The sequence below is a fragment of the Tachysurus fulvidraco genome, chromosome 1 (assembly GCF_022655615.1).
Source record: "Tachysurus fulvidraco isolate hzauxx_2018 chromosome 1, HZAU_PFXX_2.0, whole genome shotgun sequence".
Lineage (NCBI taxonomy): Eukaryota > Metazoa > Chordata > Actinopteri > Siluriformes > Bagridae > Tachysurus > Tachysurus fulvidraco.
Window position 1 is genome coordinate 28012438 of NC_062518.1, and position 23162 is coordinate 28035599.

The following is a 23162-nucleotide window of genomic DNA, read 5'->3' on the forward strand; positions in this document are numbered from 1 at the left end:
CAGAGCCGAACAACATACAAGGGTTAATATGATCATAATTGTACTCTGAGGGACATTGGGAGAAGCAAAAAGACTGTATGAAGTGTTGATTTTGTTTATTTAATTAATAATCATGGGCCACTAAAAACCACAAAGTGCATACATCAAGGATATAAGTGCATGATGTTAATATGAAACATACGTTAACTTAAAAAAAACAACAACATCTGACCACCATAGGTACCTTTGGGTCATGAACTCACTTCCTGTCTGTTAGGTATTTAAATGGGTTTTTCCATCACTTTTGCATGAAGTATTGTTAGTTTCACTGCATTATTTTTTGTTTAATATTCATTAATAGTAGATTATTGTTTTCTAGTGCCAAAGTGTTTCAACCTTCCTGTTTCCTGTACTACATGTTTTTTGGATTAGCATTTTGGATTTGATTCGATTTCCGGATTGTACTCTCTGTTACCGAACTGTGTGGCGCTCCCTGAGAAGTTTGACAGTTCTACAGATCATCATACAGTAGTTCCTATGTTCTACATAGAAAGTTCAAATAGAAATAAGATAAGAATAATAATCATTATAAGAGATATGGGCATATCCTGAGGAGTTATTTTTAACTAATTTATTTAAATAAATAAACCCTGCTTAAAATTGCAGCAAACAAAAGTGGCAATTGATTACTTTTTTTAAACCGATATATAATTATAATATCTTACTGCAGATGTAGTGGTTCTCATCTGAACCATCCCCACAGTGGTCGATAAAGTCACATAGGTTACCATCAGGAATACAGAGACCATTAGCACATGCAAACTCAGACTTTGTGCAGGGGAAACCCGAGATGACTGGAGGTGCACAGTCAATAAACTCTACATCATCAACCACCACATCACCCATGTAGCTAACACCTCGCTTACTTCGGAGGATTACCTGAAAGCACAATATCATTTAATATAAACATCTTTTTAAACACATTCTGCAAAAGTAAAAATCGTATTAATTATTATTTCATAACATTAAGATGTATTTTGTTTAAACAAAATAAATGTATTCACTTTAAATAAAAGATTGTAAATAATTTTACATTCTAGTCAGCAAAAATGTACATAGTTTTAAAAGAGACAGAGATAAAATAGATTATAAACAAAGGTTATGTAAAAATCAAACAGTAAAAAGAGGAGCAGAAAAGCATTTAGACCTGAAATACCCAGTATGCTCAGAGAAGACACTTCAGCAATTGCAGGGAGCCGCAGAAGAGCACTTCACAGCTAAGTACTGGGCATTAAAGTGTCCATGAGCCTGTGGATGTTTGTGTGTTTTGGTGTGGATTGAGTTTTGATAAAGTGTCGGTTAAGAAAAGAAGGCTGTGATACAGTATTTCTGAACAAATCTGTTCAACTCAAGATCTACTTTCATCAATTGACACCAAATTTGATCAAACACTCACACAAGCTTGCACAGAAGCATTCTTTAAAAACCAACACTGTGTGTATATTTTTATACATATAATCTAGTTCATTGGTTTGTGGTTGTATCAAAAATAAATATTTTGTGCATTATATTAACATATAATGCTTTTGGGGATCAAGTGGGTAAGGTCATTTTGATAGGGTAGGGTTGGGTTTAGTGGTGTAGGGTAGAGTGGGTAGAGTGAGTAGGATAGGGTAGGGCAGGGTAGGGGTAGTATGGGATGGGTGGTAGGGTAGGGGGACATGGTTAAGAAATTATGGTTTAATTTGTCTAAAAATATTAGTGAAATCCAGTGTTGGGAGCCTGGCATCAGTTCTGGCACTTCAAATTGCCCCAGAACACTGGAAAATACACTATAGTGCACTTTGTATTGTATACAATTATTACTAAAAGATTTTTCAGATAGCATTTTCATGCATTAAAGGCAGGGTCTCCGATTTTTGCAAGCCAATGTCAACATTTGAAATCACCAAACCAAACACGCCCCTAACACAAATGGGTCCCACCCCTGTATTTAAAGCTCCGCCCACACATACATACGTAACCCAGGCAACTAATGGAAAGAAATGTGTCTATCATAGCTGACGGGAAGAACAATACGATTGCAGATAAACAAACAAGCAAAAATGACACACAAGCATAATCATGCAAAGGACAAAGGCATATATTAGTTCTTTGTAACAAAGCAAAACCAACGTTACTCAACTTTCGAGAAGGAAAGTTGAGTGGCTTAGAGTCAGTCACACTGCCTTACTATATCTTTTACATCTAGAAAAGTAGTACATCTAATATATCACTATGTATATCTAGTATATCACTATGTGATATACAAAGATATGCTGTACATCAAACAATTGATACATGGCAAGGGTGACAATTTGGTATATTTGTAGTTATTTGGCCAGCTTTATCTATGAAGGAGGCTCAGAAAGTAAGGCCTTGAATTTTTGTTTAGCAGTTCACTGCTGTTCCATTCCACCGGCAGAATGGAATCGATTTAATTCAATTGTTTTAGCGACACAAGCCTGTTATACACTTAGTTAGGATACTGTTGCGTTTTCTGTGTGTAGAGTATCTGTTTTTTTTTTTGCTGTTGGTGAGCATGGGGAAGTGTGTGCCTGTCATGAATGAGGCACCGGCCTAATCCTCCGAGCCCCATCAGAGGGAACGTTCACCTGAATATTAACCACTTCCGGCTTCCCATAACCCTTCACTGGCACTGATTACACCGCCACCTAGTTCCAATCACCCACTTCCTATTTAAAGGAACTTGACCTTGGTGCGAAGTCTCGACTTGCTCCGGCTGTCATTCTGGGCGTTTCCTGTTTGTTTCCGATTCCCTGTTTCTTGATTTATTTCTGTGTCTGCGTTTACGATTGTTTGCCGCCTGCCCCGACCTTCTGCCTGTTATTATCGACCCTGTTACTGCCTTGCCTACTGTACGTTGTTGTGTCTGCCGTTCCTTTGACCCTGCCTGTTGTTATTACGGGAGTGTGCAATAAATCAACTAAAACATTTTAGATAAGAAAAACACTGTGCATAACTGACAAAATAAAAAATAACATTTAAACTTAGTATGCTAGATTAAAAAAACATATTTATAAAATACACAAGTTTCTTTACAGTGTATGCTTATAAAAAAAAAGCTCTGAATGAGGTCATAAGCATCACTAACCACTACTGAAAAAATTACAGTTAAGAAAATCTTGCATTATACCAGCATTCAGAGTACTGGTGACTATTCCATGTCTATTAACATGTCTGACACTGGTCTAAACTATGCTCATACGAACTCTTTTAATATCACCTGCTTTAGCTCCTACCTAAATTTATAGACAAAATGCTGGCCAAGTTTGGGAAATATATAGAGGTGGATTTCACAAATTATGCAGACGTTGTTCTCTTAATGTACATTTTTGAAATTGTTTATTCGAACCTGAATATTTTGGCGGATTCCGATGAAAATTTTGCCAAGCATCCAGCGCCTGCCTTGGTTTCCTGTTTCAGACCACACCTCATGTGTGACATTACCAGACTTAATAAAAACCTACAAACACATGAATGAAAAACAGGTTGTCGTTAAATGGAACTAAAGTAAATAAATGTAGTTAAATGTCCACAATAGGTTTAATCCTTCATGACAATTCACAGAAATTTGGAAATAATAAAAATAAGAATGTAACACAGAGCATAAAATGTGAGGTGCTTAGTGCTTGCACTAAAGTACTGTATCGATTTATGTTTGTTTCATAATGAATTTCAGAGATGATATTTAAAGCATCCACCTGTAGTGTTCCAACAGTGAAGCCACTCATATAGTACCAGAATTCCATGGTGCACTGGGGCCCTGTGGCAGTGATGAGTGGGGTTATAAGATCAGACACATGGCCATATCCACCATTAGAGCTATCTGCATAGATGTACCATCCTTCTGCAGTGCCACTAAGTCCAACACAAAAAGACAGATATACATGCATACACACATAAAAAATTGCACAACTGAAAGGGTTAACAACTGGATGATATATATTATTTTAGATATAAGAATGAACTGTATCTAAAGTGTACTTTACAGAGATAAACATATTATAATATAATACATTTTTACATATTAACATGTTAAAGTTTTCTAATTAACACATATAAAAAAGAACTTTTAACTATACTTTGAAAACATCAAAGCTTAAGATCAAAATATAAATATGAAATATTAGCTTTTATTTCCTAATATTTACATACCCTCTTCTACTTTCAGCTTTACCCTCCATGGGTCACCACAGCGAATCGTCTGTTTCCACTTAACTCATTCTTTACTCTCACACAAATGACCTTCATATCCTCTTTTAACACATCCATATATCTCCTCTTTGGCCTTCCTCTTGACCTCTTACCTGGCAATCTCCAATATCCATCTACAAATAGAACCACTCTCCTTCCTTCAAACATTTGTACATGTCCAAACCATCTCAATCTATCCTCTCTGACCTTGTCCCCAAAACATCAAGCCTGAACTGTCCCTCTGATTTGCTCGTTCCTAATCCTGTCCATCCTCGTCACTTTTAAAGAGAACCTCAGCATCCTCATCTTTGCTACCTTCATCTCTCTGCCTCAAGTCTTTGTATCACTGCTACAGTTTCCCATACAACATAGCTGCTCTCACTTCTATCTTGTACACCTTTCCTTTGAATCTTGCTCTTTTGTCACACATCATTCACACTGTCACAAATTCACACTGACGACTTGCATGATTACATTTGGCACATTTTACTCCGGATGAACTTCCTGACACAACCCTCTTTATTTATCCGGGCTTGGGACTGACACAGAAATTACTGGCTTAAGGCTAGATTCAAGTGTATGTGTGTACATGTTAAAAACCTTTTATTTGTTATACTTGTTTGATCACACCAAAATTTCCAACTCATTATACATACAGTACAGAGTTCCAAGACTTTTGGATTGGACTGAAAAACAGAACACCATACATACACAATACACACATGCAGATACTTACAGAGTATGGTCATTAACAGGCCTGTGATTTTCTTCTCCATGGTATATAGTTTCTCCCTGTCCTATTAGCCACTGGAAAGCATGTAGTTGAACTGGAGGTTTGGGGCTGTCCAAATTCCACCCACATAGATTTCCACCCTCAAAATGACACTGTTCCATCACTGAACATTTTGAGAGAAAGGGAGAACAAGTGTATGTGGGAATGGGATTTGGAGGTAATGACTGATAGATGGATATGAAGATCAACACAGACATACCACAACCCTTTTCATCAGAGCCATCCGAACAATCCCATCTGAAATCGCATACTTTGTTGTGGCTCACACACTCTCCGTACGTCCCACACACAAACTGGCCAAGTAGACAGCTATGAGGGGGCAATGTAGGATTAGTGACTGCTGGAGCCATAGTGCTGGCTTCGAATGAAGGGAGTACACCTAAACACACATATAAAAGAATAAAATGATCCAAATATGAAAATGTACACACATACTTGTTTTATAGTGGGTTTATAATAAAACTATTAGTTGGTGTCTCTTTGTCACATTTACCCTCATATGGCTCACAGCCCAGAAATGAGAGGTCATCTATTGCAATATCTCCTGTGAAGTCATCCCCCACTGTGCCCTCTACAAGTATCTGAGACAAATTTCACAGAGGAAAAAAAATACCATTTACATATGGTTGTAAATTGTATCTTAGGTCACAGAATATTGAGGAAGGCTGCATTAGAGGAAAATTGGCTGCATTTCTGCATATCTGCATTATGCAGCCAGTCTGATTAATCTTCAACTGCACATACAATGTGTCCAATATCTCTCCTAGCCATGTCTTTCAAACATAACATAGTATCATAACGTTTAAAAATGTAGAATTACAGTATAGAACAAGGAACAGCACAAGAAGAGCTCAGATATTTTGTATTTGATTTGCATCAGCTTCAAAATCTGGCTAACTGCAGGTAATTTAACTCTTTAAATGTATGAGGTTGAAATGTTGAAGAGTGAAATAAAATATATTCTGTTATATAAAGGAATGTTCAGCAAATGGTCAGATGTTTCAAATGGCTTTAAAAGTGTTAATGAATTTGCTGTGTGTTTGTGTGTGTGTGTGTGTGTGTGTGTGTGTGTGTGTGTGTGTGTGTGTGTGTGTGTGTGTGTGTGTGTGTGTGTGTGTGTTTAATGATCTATATCTACACATTTTACAGCTTTGGGGCAGAGATCGCAATATTGCTGATAACACACGTTGCCAAGGTTACGCCGCTTTAAAGAACGTCTAATTATAGTTATCAGGCAATGGACAGGGCTGTGTGTGACATTGTGTGAGTGTGTATTTGAGGTTTTCTATGCTTGAGTATGGGTATGTAAGAGCTTTTGGATCATCATGGTCACTAAAAAGTCACTAAAAGCATTCAAAAGTAAATGCCAAGGAAATTTAATCAATAACATTCTTAAGAATGATGTTATTTCGAATATTTTAGCCTTCCAGCATGGTGTACTCATTCTCTATGCATTTATTCATCACTCAGTGTTTGTACGATTGAAGGAGACGTTGTAGTTTGAACATTATAATACAAATGTGGGCACATGCTGAGATTTCACCTGGAAAGGCCTTGCACTGTTGATGTACAGGGTCTTTCTGTGCCATAGGTTGCCCTGGTCACCATTGCGAACCCACAGCATTTGGCCACGACCACTGTTATAGTTGCGGATGTAGACTGCTAATCGGAAGATGTACTGGCCCAGCATGTGATAGTGGAACCTGAAGACACAAGTTGTCCTAGGAACTTCTCCTTTGTTGAGAGTGGGATTAAAAGGTCTGCTAATTAGCACAGCAGTGTCTTTAAATTGTTGAGGAGCTGAGGACTCAATGTAGAGGTAGTGCCCACTCACACTGGACCATGTGTGGTCCTTATAGGGGCCGGTGTTGGGAGTGGGAGTAGGTCCCTGGTTCCAGGTCCAATCAAAAATGTCTTCATTATTCTGAGTCCAGCTGCATAAGCCATCCTCAAAACTGCACATTAACTCAGAGGCTGGAAAAGCAAAAGAGAGATGAGAGACAAATGACTACGAGAGAGAGAGAAATTTTGGAAGAAATAGAATTTAGGGTCACAGCACAGTATTAGAAGTGATACAACACCATGGAAAAGAGTGCTACTCTGAATGAAATTCTCTTGTTAAGATTAACTTACAGCAGTTTTCCTCATCTGTACCATCTCCACAGTCATCAACAAGGTCACAGAGCTTCAGGCGGTCCACACATGCTCGGCTTCGCACGCAGTGGAAGTAGTCCGGGTGAGGGCACTTGTCCATGGGAGCTGGTAGCGAGCAGTTGTGAAAAGTGATGTCATCCAATGCAGAGATTCCATCATATACACCCAGGCTCAGTTTGGACACCAAGATCCAGAAAGGCCTGGTTTGGCGGCCAAGCTGCACAGTCACCGGCTGCCAGAGGTTGCCCTGATGATAAAGTGTGTGCCACAGAACTGTAAGGTTGTCCATGCCATCGCTTTGCAGATACATGTAGGCCGCACCAACCGACATACCAGCATTGTAATGCCTATGAACAAAATTTCAAACATACAATTTAACTCAATGTTAAATGTATCTTTATATACATAACAGACAAAAATGTATCTGATAATAAGATCTTTCTGTTACCAGAAGGTCATTTTACAGTCAGGGCCAGCATGCCGGAACATGGGACTGCGGAGTAAAGCACGCTGAGCTAAACTGCTGCTGTTCATCAGGACTAGAAGAAAGTGGCCTGAAAGAGAGGAATTCTCAATGTACACCATGAACAATAGAAAGCCTGAAAGGTGATGGATAGATGTGAAAAGAGGAAAGAAATAGTGTACAATAAAACCAGATTTATTAGACATGATAACAACACCATGAGTTCTTTTTAGTGCTGGGCCACAGGGAGCACTGACTGACTGACTGACTGACAAAACCATAAAAACCTTTAAAATTCATTATTAGTCATCAAGTGAATACAAGTAAAGTATTGTCATCTAGTTAAGTAATTCTGTTAATTAATATGCATCTGAGTTAAGCCTAATTATAGTCTAGAATGTACTTTATAGTCTAGAATGTACTTTCAGAGACTCGTTATATGTATTCTAAACTCTGAACTAAAGTCTCTAAACTCTAGCACAAGATGTATTAAGCATAAACAAAATACACATATTGTCACTAGTGCAATGAAAGGTATGTGCTTACCAGTGCTTGTGTTGGTAGAGTGGTCCCTTGGAGGTGCTTTGTATTGTTGTTCTGTGGAGATGATTTGAGGTGAGCTTCTGACCCAGTCAAAACCATCACCAGGCTCAGATTCATGCCAGCCACATGCATCTCCCTCGAAATCACACTGTGCAGCTGTAGAAAACACACACGCACACACACACACACACACACACACACACACACACACACACACACACACACACACACACACACACACACACACACACATGCATAGACACACACATGACTCAGGTTTGAATCCATGCAGAGGAAGCTGAAAGTATGAAAAATGTTGGAAAACACTACTACATTATTGTAATCTGTTTTAGGGCTGATCAAAGGATGCAAAGGCTATATTTAATCTCTGTTTTCTATATCTATATTATCTGTTAGCAGTAGTAGAGGATGGAATGATGACATTTTCCTATGTGTTTCCAGTTGTTCATGCCTATAGAAAGTTTAGGTTTATCTATACTGTATTTGTAAGACAATAAAGTTGTTGGTGTTTTTTCTTCTTTTGGGTTCAGTAAGCTTGGTTATAATGTAGTTCTCAACATTGTGCATGGTATTAGAGCCGGACAATATGACAATATAATATCTACAGTATATGGTTGTATTTGTCATAAGTGTTAAAATCTCTATAGATTAAAAATATATATATTGAACCTACAACGAAAATTTTATTTGAACTTGATTTTTTTTTTAAATAATAAAACAAAAATACAGTATCTAGTAAGAAATATTCATGATTATGATATTTTGTTATTGTTATATTGGCCATGTTTATCTGATATTAATGCATTAAAAGTATTAATTTGGTGAAGTTTGTGTATTTCAGTTCATACTGTAAGTTTTTAAATCATCAGTAGATGGAGGAGGTGCCTGTGCGATCAGCTGTGGGATTTTTGTTTTCATTCTTATATCAACAGAGTTAAAATACTCATAATTTATGGTCATCCAGAAAAGGGGAAGACATCAATCAAAACTGTAAAGGGTTAATGTTGCTATGTGTTCATTCTACATAAAAAAAAAAAACAACAATATGTAAAATACAGAAAACAAATGTATCTGTGAACATCTATCGTGTCACTAAAATCAGACATGAGAGATATTTCTATAGAAACCTCATTTACATGTAAATGAGCCAATGCAAATCGGACACAAATGTTCTCTGATTACATAACATGCATGAAACTAACAATACTCACGGCAAGTGGCCTCATCTTCTCCACGAGGACAGTCCAGAGTAAAGTCACACACTTGCTTTGCGTCCACATGTATACCTCCCCCACAGTGAAACTGAGAGCGGCTTGCAGAGGATACATACCTTCCCTCCGTTATTTGGAAGGCAGAAGGGAACATATTGTGTTCTGAAGGTAAGCAATATGATGTGTTATACCTCAATATAAAATTCTATAGTGAATTGTAAAAATTGCAAAATCTAACAAAGCTTATAACCTTTTTAATAACAGACATCTTTATATAGCATCCTTACAGAGATACAAAAGTAGATTTAGATATTTAATGAGCAAATCATTCAGAGATGACTTCATCTTAATATACGGTCATAAGAAGGAAAAGCAGAGTGATAAGTGGAAAAAAGTAGTAAATGTATTGAAAATGATAAGGAATGTTTTGAATTAATGAAATAAAGTTGGGGAATAGAAGCCTCTATTATTGCCACATATTCATTACAGCACAGTGGAATTCATTTCTTTGAATATCAGGGTCAGCTTTGATACAGTGCAAAAAAAAAAAAAAAAAGGACGGTAAGGTTAAGGGCATATGGCAGCTCGGCAGTGTTGGGCTTGAACCCCAAACTTCACATCAACAACCCAGCCTTATCCATTTAAGCCTCATATTGTTTGTACAAAGCCTTGGGAACATACAAAGTTTAATAATATTAATTATATATTTTTGTATTTTTAATAAATACTGTTTTGCAACAGTTTGATGGAATATTTGAATATCATAGGTTGTAGAAATGTAGATATGGAAAGTATAATGATAATCGTTATATTGTCAAATTCTAAGGATACAATGATGGAATGGTTTTGAATGCAGAAGAGGAAGTTGTTATAATTGATCATTTTTATTGGAGAATTTGTTATGTAGTAACTTGAGTGCTCTTACCAATGTAACATCTATCAATCCATCCATCCACCCAAATACACATTCATTCGTTTTCTCTACTGCTTATCCTACCCAAGGTTGCCGACTAGGGGCACAAGGCAGAATACACTCTTGACAGGGTGCCAACCCATCAGAAGACACACACTCATTCACACACTATGGACAATTTACACATGCCAATCAGCCTACAATGTGTGTCTTTGGACTGGGTGGAAAACCTTGTCCCCAGTATCTGGAGGAAACCCTGAAGCACAGAGAGGCCATGCAAATTCTACCTATAAATGGCAGAGGTGGGAATCGATTCCTCACTCCAGAAGCAAACATGCTAATCAAATTAATCATGCCAATCATTCAGTATGAAAGTAATCGTTAAAACACTGCTGAATTGTGCAGTCACTCCGTTTCCTCAAAATTCTGCACCTGCGCATCTTTTTTTTTTTTTTTTTTTTTTTTACATTAGATAGCATTATGCCTGAAAGATGTAGTGCCATTATTTATGGACGAATAAAACCGAGCCCATGCTCAAGAGGGCATATTTCACTATGGCAGCACAGAGAGCAAAGTAAACTATAAAACCAGGACAAAAATTACAACTTGCCATAATAGACAGATTAAAAATGCCATATATCTTTATTTCACCTCTTTTTAATTTGCACAATCAGCAACAGATAAATCTGGCTTTTCCACTGATGAAAAATGGCACTCAGTCCCTTTCTCTTTTCCATTAATACCTCCAAGCAGTATTTTATAATCTCCTTTATTATAAATTTTATATTTCTTTTAATGATCTACTCTACAATATCCATATTTTCCACATATGAGCTGCCAACTTTGATTTTATTCTTTCCCAAGAATGAATCCTAAGCGCTTTCACAGGGACCGTAATTAAGGTGAGAGGTATCAGGTTTCTATGTTAGGGTTGCGTAGATGTTTGTTACCTCTAGCTGATACACAGCCTGGGCTGAAAGACAAGTCATCGAAGGCAATAACCTCTTTAGGATTGTTGCTGCTGGACATCATTCCATGAATGATTACCTGCAGAGATGTAATATACAGTATAATTCCACTCCAAACTCAACAACTGACAATTTGTAATGTGAAAATTTGTACAAATTTTGTAACCATTTTTAGCAAGTACATTTTGCTTATTATTTATGCTTCAAATCACAAAAATGAACAATATAAAAATATAATCAATGATCAGTTTTTTGTACAGCAGTAAAACAACCAGCAAAAAGTCCAAACAGTCATCAATCTTGTAAGCTAAATCTACTATCCATTTTAACATATCTCTGTAAGGCCAGTCCATAAAGCAGGTCTCGCTGGTCAAAGTCTAATTTGTGGATTTTCCAGCAGTGCATTTTATGGCTGTGAGTGCATTAATGCCAAAGACAGAACTGTAATTCTGTTCATATCCGTAAACAAGGCAAGAGGTTTCAAAGTTCCTACTGTAGCAACTATTATTTTCAATTCTTTGTTTGTTTGTTCACTCATTCATTTGCTTATTAAAGGTTCGCTTGTTTATTAGCATTTGATTATTTCGTTTACGGTGACTCGTTAAAGGCATCAATTTAAAAAAAAAAAAAGGCAACACAGGACGTTCTACAAAAATGATCCATGGATTAAGTGATTCTGAGTAAGCGTTTGGATATAAGGCTAACTAAACAACAATGGGACATGTTGCTCAGTAAATTGTTAAGTGTCTTTGTATGTATACACATACGCATACGTACCTGAAACTCCTGGCTCTCTTTGAATGTAACTGATGTTCTTAACCAGGTCTTTGTAGGTGGCATGGAGGTCAGTCTGGACTGAATCCAGATTTGTCTCCGCTCTCCTGAAGGTTGTGCTTTAACCAGAACCCGTAAGCCACCAGTCACTTGGCCCATGTGGTAGTAGAATGTGACCTGCAGGGTACAAATGAATTGGCACAGTCAAATAAACACCCTGTAATTTTCAGAGAAATACATAAAAAGATCATTCATCATACCAGTGGAAACATCAAACATATTATAATCTTATATAATACTTTTTGGATTAAATGTGGATCAGAAACTACCATTATATAACATTTCTGGCGAATGTGATTCATTCCGATTCTTTCCAATAAGTGCTTTATCCTGATCATAGTGAACCCAACACAGACAGTAATTTAAGACATTTGGGAGAGTGGGGACTGATGGTTGAAACTCTTGTTAGGAGCCGTAAGCCCCAGCACTGCCAAGTTGCATCTGTTGGCCGTTTGGCCAAGGTACTGAATCCTTTCTACTTTAGATGTGCTGTATCATGGCTGACTTTGTGCTCTGACCCCAACTTTTTAAAAAGCTGTGAAATTCAAAAGGAAATCATTTCACCGTGCTGTAGTGTGAAAAAGAAAGGTATTCTTCTAGCCCTGGATCACCTGCAGTGCTTTATACAGTAGCTATGAAACAGCAATGCTACTCATGGTGACACTGTGCCACCCTGCTTAACATCTGCAGTATCTAAATATAATAGAAATCATATCAGGAGATTTTTTTTACATTTATGTATATTTCAGTAGCTATATGAAAAACAACATAAAACAATTAAAAAACAATATTCTAGTTTAAGTAGAAGTTTTGAACCATGCAGTACATATTACCATGCAGGACTCTGAGGGTAGAAAAGATGGACTGGAAATTTCTGCAAAGACTGTCTCTCCAGTTTTAGAGTGCAGGAACAAGTAGTGTCCTAAGTGGGAAAGAAGGGAGCATTAATGTATTAGAACTCAAATATCTAATATCTCTAGCTTTCTATTGGTTGGCACAGATTACAGTAAAGACACTTTTATTACTTCTGCTAAGTGATTATGTAAAGATTGCATACCTGATGGGTGCCCATTGTGGTCTATCAGAGGTCCAGGATCAGTCAGGCAGGAGCCTCGAATCCATGATTTATTTGGGTCTTGTGTTTGTAGATCACAAAAGCCGTCTTCAAAATCGCATGTCTCTGAATGGGAACCTGTTCAATTGGAAACAAGTATCAGTTTAAAACACTGGAAAACCCTACATCAATATACACAATCAATCCATTTCTAACACATTTACACAAAATTCTGTCGCTGCCAGTTTTTCACAGACCATTAGACAATGCTCTGATCCAAGCTCACAATGAGAGCAGAGTCTTAGATTTCAACCATGGATGACTACGGTATCATTAATATGTTAACTCGAGATCACTCAATGTTTGGCTGGACAATTAGAAACTGCCTACATTTCTAATAGAAATAATCCACAGAAACAATAACTTTAAATTAATTTGCATCCATTTGTGTTTAATTATAAATACTGAATGCTTTAACAATTATTTCGGATCTGTTCCTGTTCTTTGGCTCCATGTAATATGACAGTAATTTTTGGAGATGGCCTAATAAAGCTTAATACATTTATGCCACACTGTGTCCTCTGGCTATGATTCAAAGTAACAACCCATTGTAACATAGCACACACTTTCATAACTATTGTTTATGTTACACAAATCATACGTAACTTGCATTCTTTTTCACTCCTTCTGACCACTAGTGGCAGCACAAATAACGTAGTTAAGAGACACCACTTTGGACTACAGTAAGTTCAAAGGTAAAGGTTGACAAGTTTTTGTCAAAGTTGTCAAGTTGCCATCAGTAAGTCTCTGGCCAGAGAGTGTATATTGTTTCTTTCTTTGTTTGCAAGCCTTTTTCATGTTTCTTAGGCAAGCAGAATCTTTAGTTTTTTTTGTTAGTTAAGACACTTAAGATCAGTTCAGCATCTTACATAAACTCACAAAGAGGAGCTTTTTGGGACTCCATGGTGACTTCACGAGGAGAGCCCATGCCTTATCCATTAGGAAACAGAATAGATGGAAAAGCCTTGCCACTTCACATGTTTTCAGAGAACCTTTATGATGCCATACATGCTGTCATGATGTGATGCTGTCAGAAGATAACCACGTATACCTTTAAAGTAGATGGGAACGAGTGGCTTGGAGCTGTCTAGCAGTCTGCAGTGAAATTTGGGAATTGAGCAACATACCAGAATCAGGATTTAGGATGTATGCAATTCACAGATAGCTTCACAAAAGCTCCATGCCTTTGTGTTCAAGCTTTAGGCTGAAAGCTCACTACAGAAAAGTTAGTAATTCTAGCACGCTTTCAGGAATGAATGCTTCATAATTATTATCGAACTTAGCATCATTTACAGGAGCTGGTGCTGCACATAGTGACCTGGCTGAATCTTAATCATTTCAGGGTGGCTAGCATTTTTATTAAGCCAAGCTTCATGATGACGAAACGCTAAGCAATATAAAGGTAATAAGAGGTATAATATCTGAACCAAAGCAGGTTTCTAATGAATAAAACTGCAACTCAGGATTCTGTTACTTTTTGTAAGGCATTTGCACAAATATAATTTTTTTATCTTTATCTTTCTTAATTAAACTAGACTGGATTATTTACATAGAGTTGATTGTTGAATAAAGTTTACTAATATTACAGTCACAATGCCAGTATCAGTATATGGTTTAGTTCCAACCCATGCAGGAGCAGGTTTTTTGGGTTGTAATGCACTATTTAGGACCCTACTGTACAGTATGTCTACCACCGCTTCTTCAGGATTATGACGAATGAGCTAAAGTGCCAGAACTCCTGCTTCTTGTACCATATTTTTGGTTGCATAGCATAGCTTTCTGTCATGAACCTGATTGCTTGAAGCATGGCTCTTTATGCTAGCTATGCAATATATAGTGTGAAAAAATTGACTATTAGAATGAAAATGAAGAAAACAAAGGGCCAGTTTACAGAGAAGAAAGTCAAATAACCCAGAAAACCCACTAGGAATGTATGACCCACTGCAAGTTCATACATATCATGCAAAATAAGTCTAGGAATGCTAATAAAAAAGCCAACTCGAAGCTAGCAGACACCATGGAGTTATGTAGTGTTTGCCTCAAAATGTAGAAAAATACTGAAATGCACTTCATAAAAAGAAGAAAAGAGTGAATATACGGTATGACTATATGAAAGCTGTATGACTATATGACAGCAGTATTTATTACAATAGTTGCATCACATATCAGTGTGTAACTAAAAATAGAAATCTGCAAAAAAAAAAAAAATTCTCATAAATAAAATGTAACCATCAAAGATAAAAGACCCTGACCGAAGAAATATTTGAGATGTTATTGGTTTGGACACGGATATTCTTATCATGATCTACATAAAGAAAATAAAAAAAAACTTTAATGCAGACAGTGAAAACAAAAAAGACTTGATCTTAATAAAAATGTATCTCTTTGAATGGATGTTAATATTTAATACTAGGATGGCTCAGGCAATATCCTGTCTTTATTTGTTGGGAATTTGTCCAAGACTGACAGCTAACCCTTAATCAGGACTGATTCAAATACACTTATGAGGTTGCATAAACATCCTTCCAGCCATATTTCCGTTTCCAAACACACACATACTGAGGCTACAAATACAATAATACACTGTTGTGTGTCATCTCTAAGCCTCCCAGATATGCTGTTTTATGAGAACTGCTCTTTTTTCTGTTCCATAAACCAAGGTGTTTACACATTACACCTCATTTAAAAAGCATATTGTACTGCCGGTCAGCTAAAATAGGAAGCTTCTAAAATTTTAAATAATGTACAGTTATAAATATCTCACACAATACATAATGTACTATATGGCTTTAATTTGACTGAAAAAAAAATACAATTATATGTTAAGCGATTAAATATTATTATTAGTAAAAACATTACGAAGATTACTGACAGAAAGATTATGATTGACTGTGGAAATAATCTTATGGAAGTATTTTTGAGAATACTAAGGAATTGTTCCCACTCACTCCAAAAAAAAAAAACAGCCACACTAACTCGAACACCTCTACAATGTGTACTTTGCTCCTCTAGCATTCAATTAAAAATCTTACATGGTTGAATTTGCTTAATAAATATATGTAAATGAATGCAAAGTCAAATGTAAATATCAGTAATTTAAAGTCAGACTTAAAGTAATCTTCTATAACACAGCACATGATAACATAAAGAATATAGTCACTAAACCTGAATTAAAAAGGAATTATACCCAAAGATAAATGAAAGTAGTGAGCTTTAATACTTACAGTTTCTCTCATCGCTGCCATCTGAACAATCTTCGCTGGAGTCACAGACGTACTTCTCTGACACACACTCCCCTGTCAGGCACTCAAATTCATCGGGCTGGCAAGGCTGACCCGACACACATATCACAGCCCACACCAAGACGAAGTTCCACACAAGTGTTTGCATTAGGCTTTCTGACAGGTAGGCCACATAAACACAGCTATTGTAAATAAATTTAAATAAAATTTTAAGCTTTAAATAAAAATAATCTCTCTCTCAACCTCTCTCTCTCTCTCTCTCTCTCTCTCTCTCTCTCTCTCTCTCTCTCTCTCTCTCTCTTTCTCTCTCTCTCTCTCTCTCTCTCATACACACTCATACACACATCCAGCGCTTCTCAGTTTCAATTTCTCCTCAAAAACCTGTAGTATGAACATAAGTCAGAGAAAGCAATCTACTCAAACAAGCCATAGGCCATAAATGACTTTTATGACGGTTACAAAACAGTGTGTATGGGGGAGACTAAAGTCAACCTTGAAGTCATTGGCTGTAGATAAATCCATTGTAAAGTATGCAATCTGTAGTCTAAACGGAAGGCGCGCCTGTATAACATTTCAGTATTAGACCACAATGCACTCTCAATTCGATTAAATGTAGAAGAAAGGAAAACACAACTGGTGAATTGAGCCACATTGTGTTCGGTGTCACAGCTCACAGCTGTTTTACAAATGTTCTCTCACGCTTGATCACATTTATAAAGAATCGGTGGCTAAAGGACGGCTTCTAGACACCGCGTTAATCGGGAGAGGAGTCATGTTGGTTAGAATGATGTTACAGCAACCTACAAAAATAAGACCAAATACTGTTATTGTAGCTGTCACATATACTGTATAATTTATGTGTGTTATAAATCAAATGAAATATAAGGGAAATATAAGGGAAATAATTTCAAAGGCATGAGGAAAACATCCTATTATAAGAATTTCAACATTTATACGGTTATGCAGCTATCCAGATCCTTATTAGTTGGTAATATTGTGAGTCTCTGTGCAATAAGTAAATTATTAACACAATGCGAAATAAATTGTGTGACTCACAATTATATTATCACATCCATTTATTTTCTTCCACTTTTCCCAGTGGGGGTCATGAAAGCAGGAGGCTGAGTAGATCAGTTCAGATCTTATGTTGGGATTTCTAGACATTTCCAAACCTCTGCACACCTCCAGCTATGTGCTCCCATTAATACAAGGAACATCAAGGGAAAAAAGTGTACCATTGTCAGATTATGCACTGAGTTGGTGTGAATAAGTGCGTGTCTGGTGACCAGGCCATCGCAAAACCCAGTCACAAAATCGTAACATGGTTTTTCTTCTAATATTTCACTGTCTAATTTTGATGTGCCTGTGACCCTCAGATTCTTGTTCTTGGCTGTTCACTGATGCAACATGAGATGCTTTCTTGCTTACCACAGTTGTAAAGAGTGATTATATGATTTACTGTATACTTTTTTGGTCTATTCTGTATAAACACTCAAGACTATTGTGTCTGAAAATCCTAGGAGATAAGCAGTTTCTGAAATACTCAAACCAGCCCATCTGGTACCAATGTTCATGCCACAGTCAATGTCACTGAGATCACACTTTTTCTTCATTTCGATATGAACATTACCTGAAGCTCTTACAGTAGATTAATTACATGATGACTAATGACTGAAATGTAGTTTGGGAAGAATGAGTATAGATAATATCACACAATCCAGCACACAGCATTTACACAAGGTCTTATTTTTTAGAAAAGTCTTCTATCGGTGCAGAAACCCAACTTTATTTATTTAAGTGTTCCACAAGGGTTTTAAATGAAAATTTGCTATCCAGCCAGATACCATAATATTTATATGAGTCAACTGTATCAATTTGTTCTCAGTCATAACACTTTAATGGATGTGGTGAAATGGATCGCCCAGCTAATTAGAACAGTTCCTATACTCTAGCGGTTACTGCCGTCAAGCTCCATCAATAATGTTGTTACCTTGATTGATGAAATTAAATATTAATTAATGAAAGACACTCGGTCACACAACTTGTCTGCAGGTATAAAGGGATCTTGACTCACCAAGATTACTTTTTTCCTTAGTGATTCATGAGGTTACTTGAACTTTAGAGCAAAGTGGACACTTGACAGGCTGTGCTTTCCCTAAATGCCACCTAATAATAATGTCAGTCCAATAGACACACCAAACAATAGGAGCCAATGCTGTGGCAAATTAACTGATCTGGTGTGATTTAAGGATAATTGCAGTCAAACAGTGCTTTTTGTACTAGAGGTCAAATCAATTTATGTAACAACAGCCAGGGTAGAACCTGATCTGTATATATAGTCTGCTCCACAGACAAACGGAGGAGGTCATTAATTCTTTTTCAACTCTTGGGGTGGGGTGAGGTGGGCTGGGGTTGGGTGGGGTGGATCAGTGCTGACTTTCTTTACTTTTATAATCCATCAACACTAAGATTTGCACAGATTTTTTACATTTAAATGGATTACTTTTATTATTATTTTTTTTTTTATCGATTGTATTTTATTTATTAAATTTCCAACTGGGATGAATAAGTATCAAATCTGTCTGTCTGTCTGTCTGTCTGTCTGTCTGTCTGTCTGTCTGCCTGTCCAGTGAGGTCTATGCTAAAACTCTAACACAAGTATTGGAAATGATTCTATTTTGCATCTTTTTTTTTTTTTATCACAAATTTAACTATTAATTGGAATCTTAAATATGTATCCAATATTCAGAGTTTCTTAGTAATTGATTTGTCCCCTTTTTCCTTTTATGATCATCTGTCATTGACTCCACAGGTTTTGGTAAACCGATGAACCATTTTAGATCAAATCCATCAGAGAGATATTAGACTAATAAATTTGACCTTTTGTACAAAGCAGTGGACACTAGTCTATAACTCATTTGTTTACATTTAGAGACCTAGTAAAATACTGAGAAATCTTGAATATTAAATGTTCTTTTAGAAAATAATGATTAATAAATATTTATATTTTGAAGATGAACGTCCTTTCTTTGTTTTTATGATAAAAACAAACAAAAGGAAAAATAGCTTGAAAGAAAATCCGACTCAGACTTTTTGGCCCCAATGCATCAATGCTGTTGTGTAGCTATCAGGTCTTTGTATCATAGGTGATTAACTCCTTACAGTCCCCACTTATTTTATAAGATATTTAACATACAACTAGGAATGAAAACTAGTAGCACAGCAATTACAGTGCTCAATAGTTTATGTATTATCAAGCACCGAAAGACATGAAGTAAAAAAGGGTTTTTTAGGTTCTTTTTGTCTTTCTTCCTCCATGAAGGAGAGAAAAAAGAATGAAGGTTAATTTAGTTTGAAAATGCTATGCTAAAAAAACGATCAATGCCGACACTGCCCTGGTTAATTTAGGAAGAAAGTAACCAAATTTTTGAGAATGACAGGAGAGAAGGTCGCAGAATATTGAGATGGATGAGGGTCTGAAAGAAAAATGAGGCATTTAAATTCATTTCACACTCTCAGATATGAGACCACAAGAACAAAGGATAGCAATTTAATGCTATGAAAAAAAAGAAAAAAAAATTCAGCCCATGTGAATGTATTGAGCACTGGAGCAAAAAATAGAACAAAAAAAAAAAAACCCTGCAGGCTGGTATTATTTCCTTTTTGGTGACTTGTAATTTCTTACTCTAATACTAGTCACACTCCTTATAAAACTAGATTAAAACACAACAAATAAAAAAACAAAAAAAAATTGCATTTTAAGCAAAAATCTTCACTTTGTAAGTTGTAAAGTTACAAATTTTAATAATGCCTCATAAGGCTGCAATAATATACTACAAGTTATTTCTTGCTCATTTAGAATTATGTAGCAAAAATGGATGTATTTAAGTACTTAATGTACTTAAGCACAGATATTATATTTTAAAACTTCATAAATCATTAAATATAAATTGCTGAAATTAATATTAACCTAGAATTTTTATTCTGTTAATTCTTATTTCTTTTATTATTCGTTATTTCCTTTATCATTAATTATGTCTATCTTCTGCTCTATGTTTATGTTCTGTAAAGCTGCTTTGAGACAATGTTTATTGTAAAAAGCGCTATACAAATAAACTTGAATTGAATTTAATTTGTTTATATAGACGACTGAGACCTCAGCTCTGTATGAATATCACTATTATTCAACTATTTATTCGGTGAAAATCAGGAGACCAAAAGAGGAGTATGACCGAATTCTCAGTATTCATAAAAAGGTGGGCGAGAAATTAAAGGATAACATGCAGTAAATTGCACAAAATAAAATAAGGAGTCAAAAATAAAGTGCTACAGGTATCTTTACAGGTAAGCAGGCTACAGGCTACAAGCTACAGGTAAACATTTTATCAAGTGTTATACCGAACTTGTTTGACAACACATGAGTATACTGTTGGTTTGATGAAGGTTTTAACAAGAAATAAACAGCAGTAGTTGTTAAAAAAAACAACAGTTTTACAGTAATTATGATGTTTTAGGTGACATGACAAAACCAACATTGCTGCTATGGAATATCCAGACTGTATTCATCAGTGGCCAAGCAGCAGGTACTGAATTGAATGTAGTAGGTATTGTCACAGTAGACAATTTTGGATGCATGCCTGTTATCTGTTTGTTTGAGACTCTCATAATCCTCAGCCACCCCCAGTCAACACCTTGTTACTAATATCTAGTAGGTTAAACACACTATTGTTTTAAGTCTCACAGCAACATTATGCACAAGTTATTCCCAGTCACTGTTATCTGCCGGTCATGATTAGTGTTTGGACCATTCGCCTTCTTCACGGTTCTGCAATATTGCTTTTAATAAAAACAGAAAACCTGCACTCCATCTGTCTGCTTGAAAACATTACCGTAGTCATTTTTTATGCCAGAGCACTGTAGCGCTTTATTAAATGATAATGGCATCTCACTAAGACGTCCAATGGTTGCAATAAATTCAAAACCAGCTATAGATTTTTTTCTTCTTCGCCTCGCTCTCAGAGTTTACCTTTAGTTCTTTATAAATTTTAATTAAACTCTGTATAAAATCTTTATATATATATATATAAAAAAAATTAAAGTCAGTAAGTGATGTAAGAAAACAAACCAAATTGAAAAGGGACCTTTTGGGATTTTCCTTAAATAAATCGGTAAAAAGACTTCTCATCTTTCTGACCCTATTAGTTAAGTCTTTAAAGAAATAAACAGCAAATGCTATTCTATCAAAAAGCATTGTCTGTGGAAATGGTACCTTTAAACAGCTTTTAATGTTAAATATGTGTCAAAGCATCAAACAAAAAAAAAGGGTCTACTTGCATTTTAGTGTATTGTAATGAGCCTGTCTGTGTTTGCCCTTTTTCTGTCTGCTGTCTTGCCCTGCTGTTGATTGTTTTGCCCCGCCCACTTGTTTGTTACCATGGACACTAATTGTACTCAATCTTTCCCTCAGGTGTGTCATCTCTGTCTCTCATTGTCTCTGCTTGGTGTCACACACACACACACACACATATATATATAAATATATATATATATATATATATATATATATATATATATATATATATATATGTGTGTGTGACACAAATATATATATATATATATACATATATACACACTGTTTGTTCACTTCCCTGTCGCGAGTCATTATATGTGCCTGTATGTTTTTCTGTTTGCTGTCAGCCCGGTGTTTTGCCTAGTCCTGCTTACCTGTCTGTGTTCCTGTGTCGTGTTTTGTTCATTAAACGGATTTTCTGCAATTGGATCCTCACTCTCCTTTGTCTAACCGTGACATGTATAATGTATATTTTATCCTGATGAAAATGTAGTTAAAGGAATCGGTTAAGAAACGTGTCTGTTTCTGTCTTGCACCCAGTATTTATTAAATAGATCCTGGATTCACCATGACCTGCAGAGATAATGAAAATAAATACATCATTATAATTAATATAGTATGTATTGGAGATTTGTAATTTATGTAGTTTAACAAAAACAAATCTGTGTCTGTGGATAGTGTCATGCCTCATGCACAGATTCACATTTTAAAACTTTGGATACCTTTATACATTCATGAAAGATGCTAAGTACAGAATTAAGTGTATTATTATTGTTTTGTTTATTTATTTATTTATTTATTTAAAGACTTTAGTTATTATTTTGCTCTTTTGGCCTTTATCTTTCCTGGTATGTTCTAACTCCCTTTAACCATTTTATTTCATGAAGGAAACACAATGTCCCTCCGACACTTAATCTGGAGGTCATTTTCATCATTTATTTTCATTAATTGTTCTTTTCAGGAGCAGTATACCTGGCTATTTCAAGTTTGGTGCTTTGAGAATACATTGCATATCTGTGAATATCTATTCTAATCCACACATTCACAAACACAGGGGTCTACAGAGAGTAAATTTGTACTCTGTCTCAGTGAGGTCTGGCAGAGACATATCATGCTTGGTCTATGTTGAAAAGGTCAAGTGGAGGAAGATGGAAAGAGGATGAACTTTCTTGATATTTGGGTTTGTGTGGAGTTTAATATCACTCTGCCCCAGGGAACAAAGGAATACATTAATGCACTATTTCTTCCAAAAGATGAACCAAACGAAATGAACACACACACACGCACGCACACACACACTCTCACACACACACACATACA

The 23162-nt window shown here is 36.1% G+C and overlaps 1 protein-coding gene across 3 annotated transcripts in view; it reads right to left on the minus strand.

The window, feature by feature from the left end:
- malrd1 (MAM and LDL receptor class A domain containing 1) overlaps positions 1-16913 on the minus strand; it is a 54715-nt gene extending 37802 nt beyond the window's left edge. For all 3 annotated transcript variants that reach the window (XM_047801582.1, XM_047801583.1, XM_027169502.2), the window contains exons 1-16: positions 16475-16913; positions 13194-13328; positions 12970-13058; positions 12080-12253; positions 11285-11381; positions 9422-9583; positions 8193-8345; positions 7632-7737; positions 7163-7530; positions 6573-7003; positions 5523-5610; positions 5229-5408; positions 4973-5132; positions 3744-3900; positions 3395-3505; positions 705-918 (exon numbers count right to left, since the gene is read on the minus strand). In XM_047801582.1, the coding sequence (XP_047657538.1) occupies positions 705-918; positions 3395-3505; positions 3744-3900; positions 4973-5132; positions 5229-5408; positions 5523-5610; positions 6573-7003; positions 7163-7530; positions 7632-7737; positions 8193-8345; positions 9422-9583; positions 11285-11381; positions 12080-12253; positions 12970-13058; positions 13194-13328; positions 16475-16640 (2791 nt within the window). In that variant the 5' untranslated portion in view covers positions 16641-16913. The remainder of the gene's footprint in view (positions 1-704; positions 919-3394; positions 3506-3743; positions 3901-4972; positions 5133-5228; positions 5409-5522; positions 5611-6572; positions 7004-7162; positions 7531-7631; positions 7738-8192; positions 8346-9421; positions 9584-11284; positions 11382-12079; positions 12254-12969; positions 13059-13193; positions 13329-16474) is intronic.
- Positions 16914-23162: the final 6249 nt, after the last annotated feature.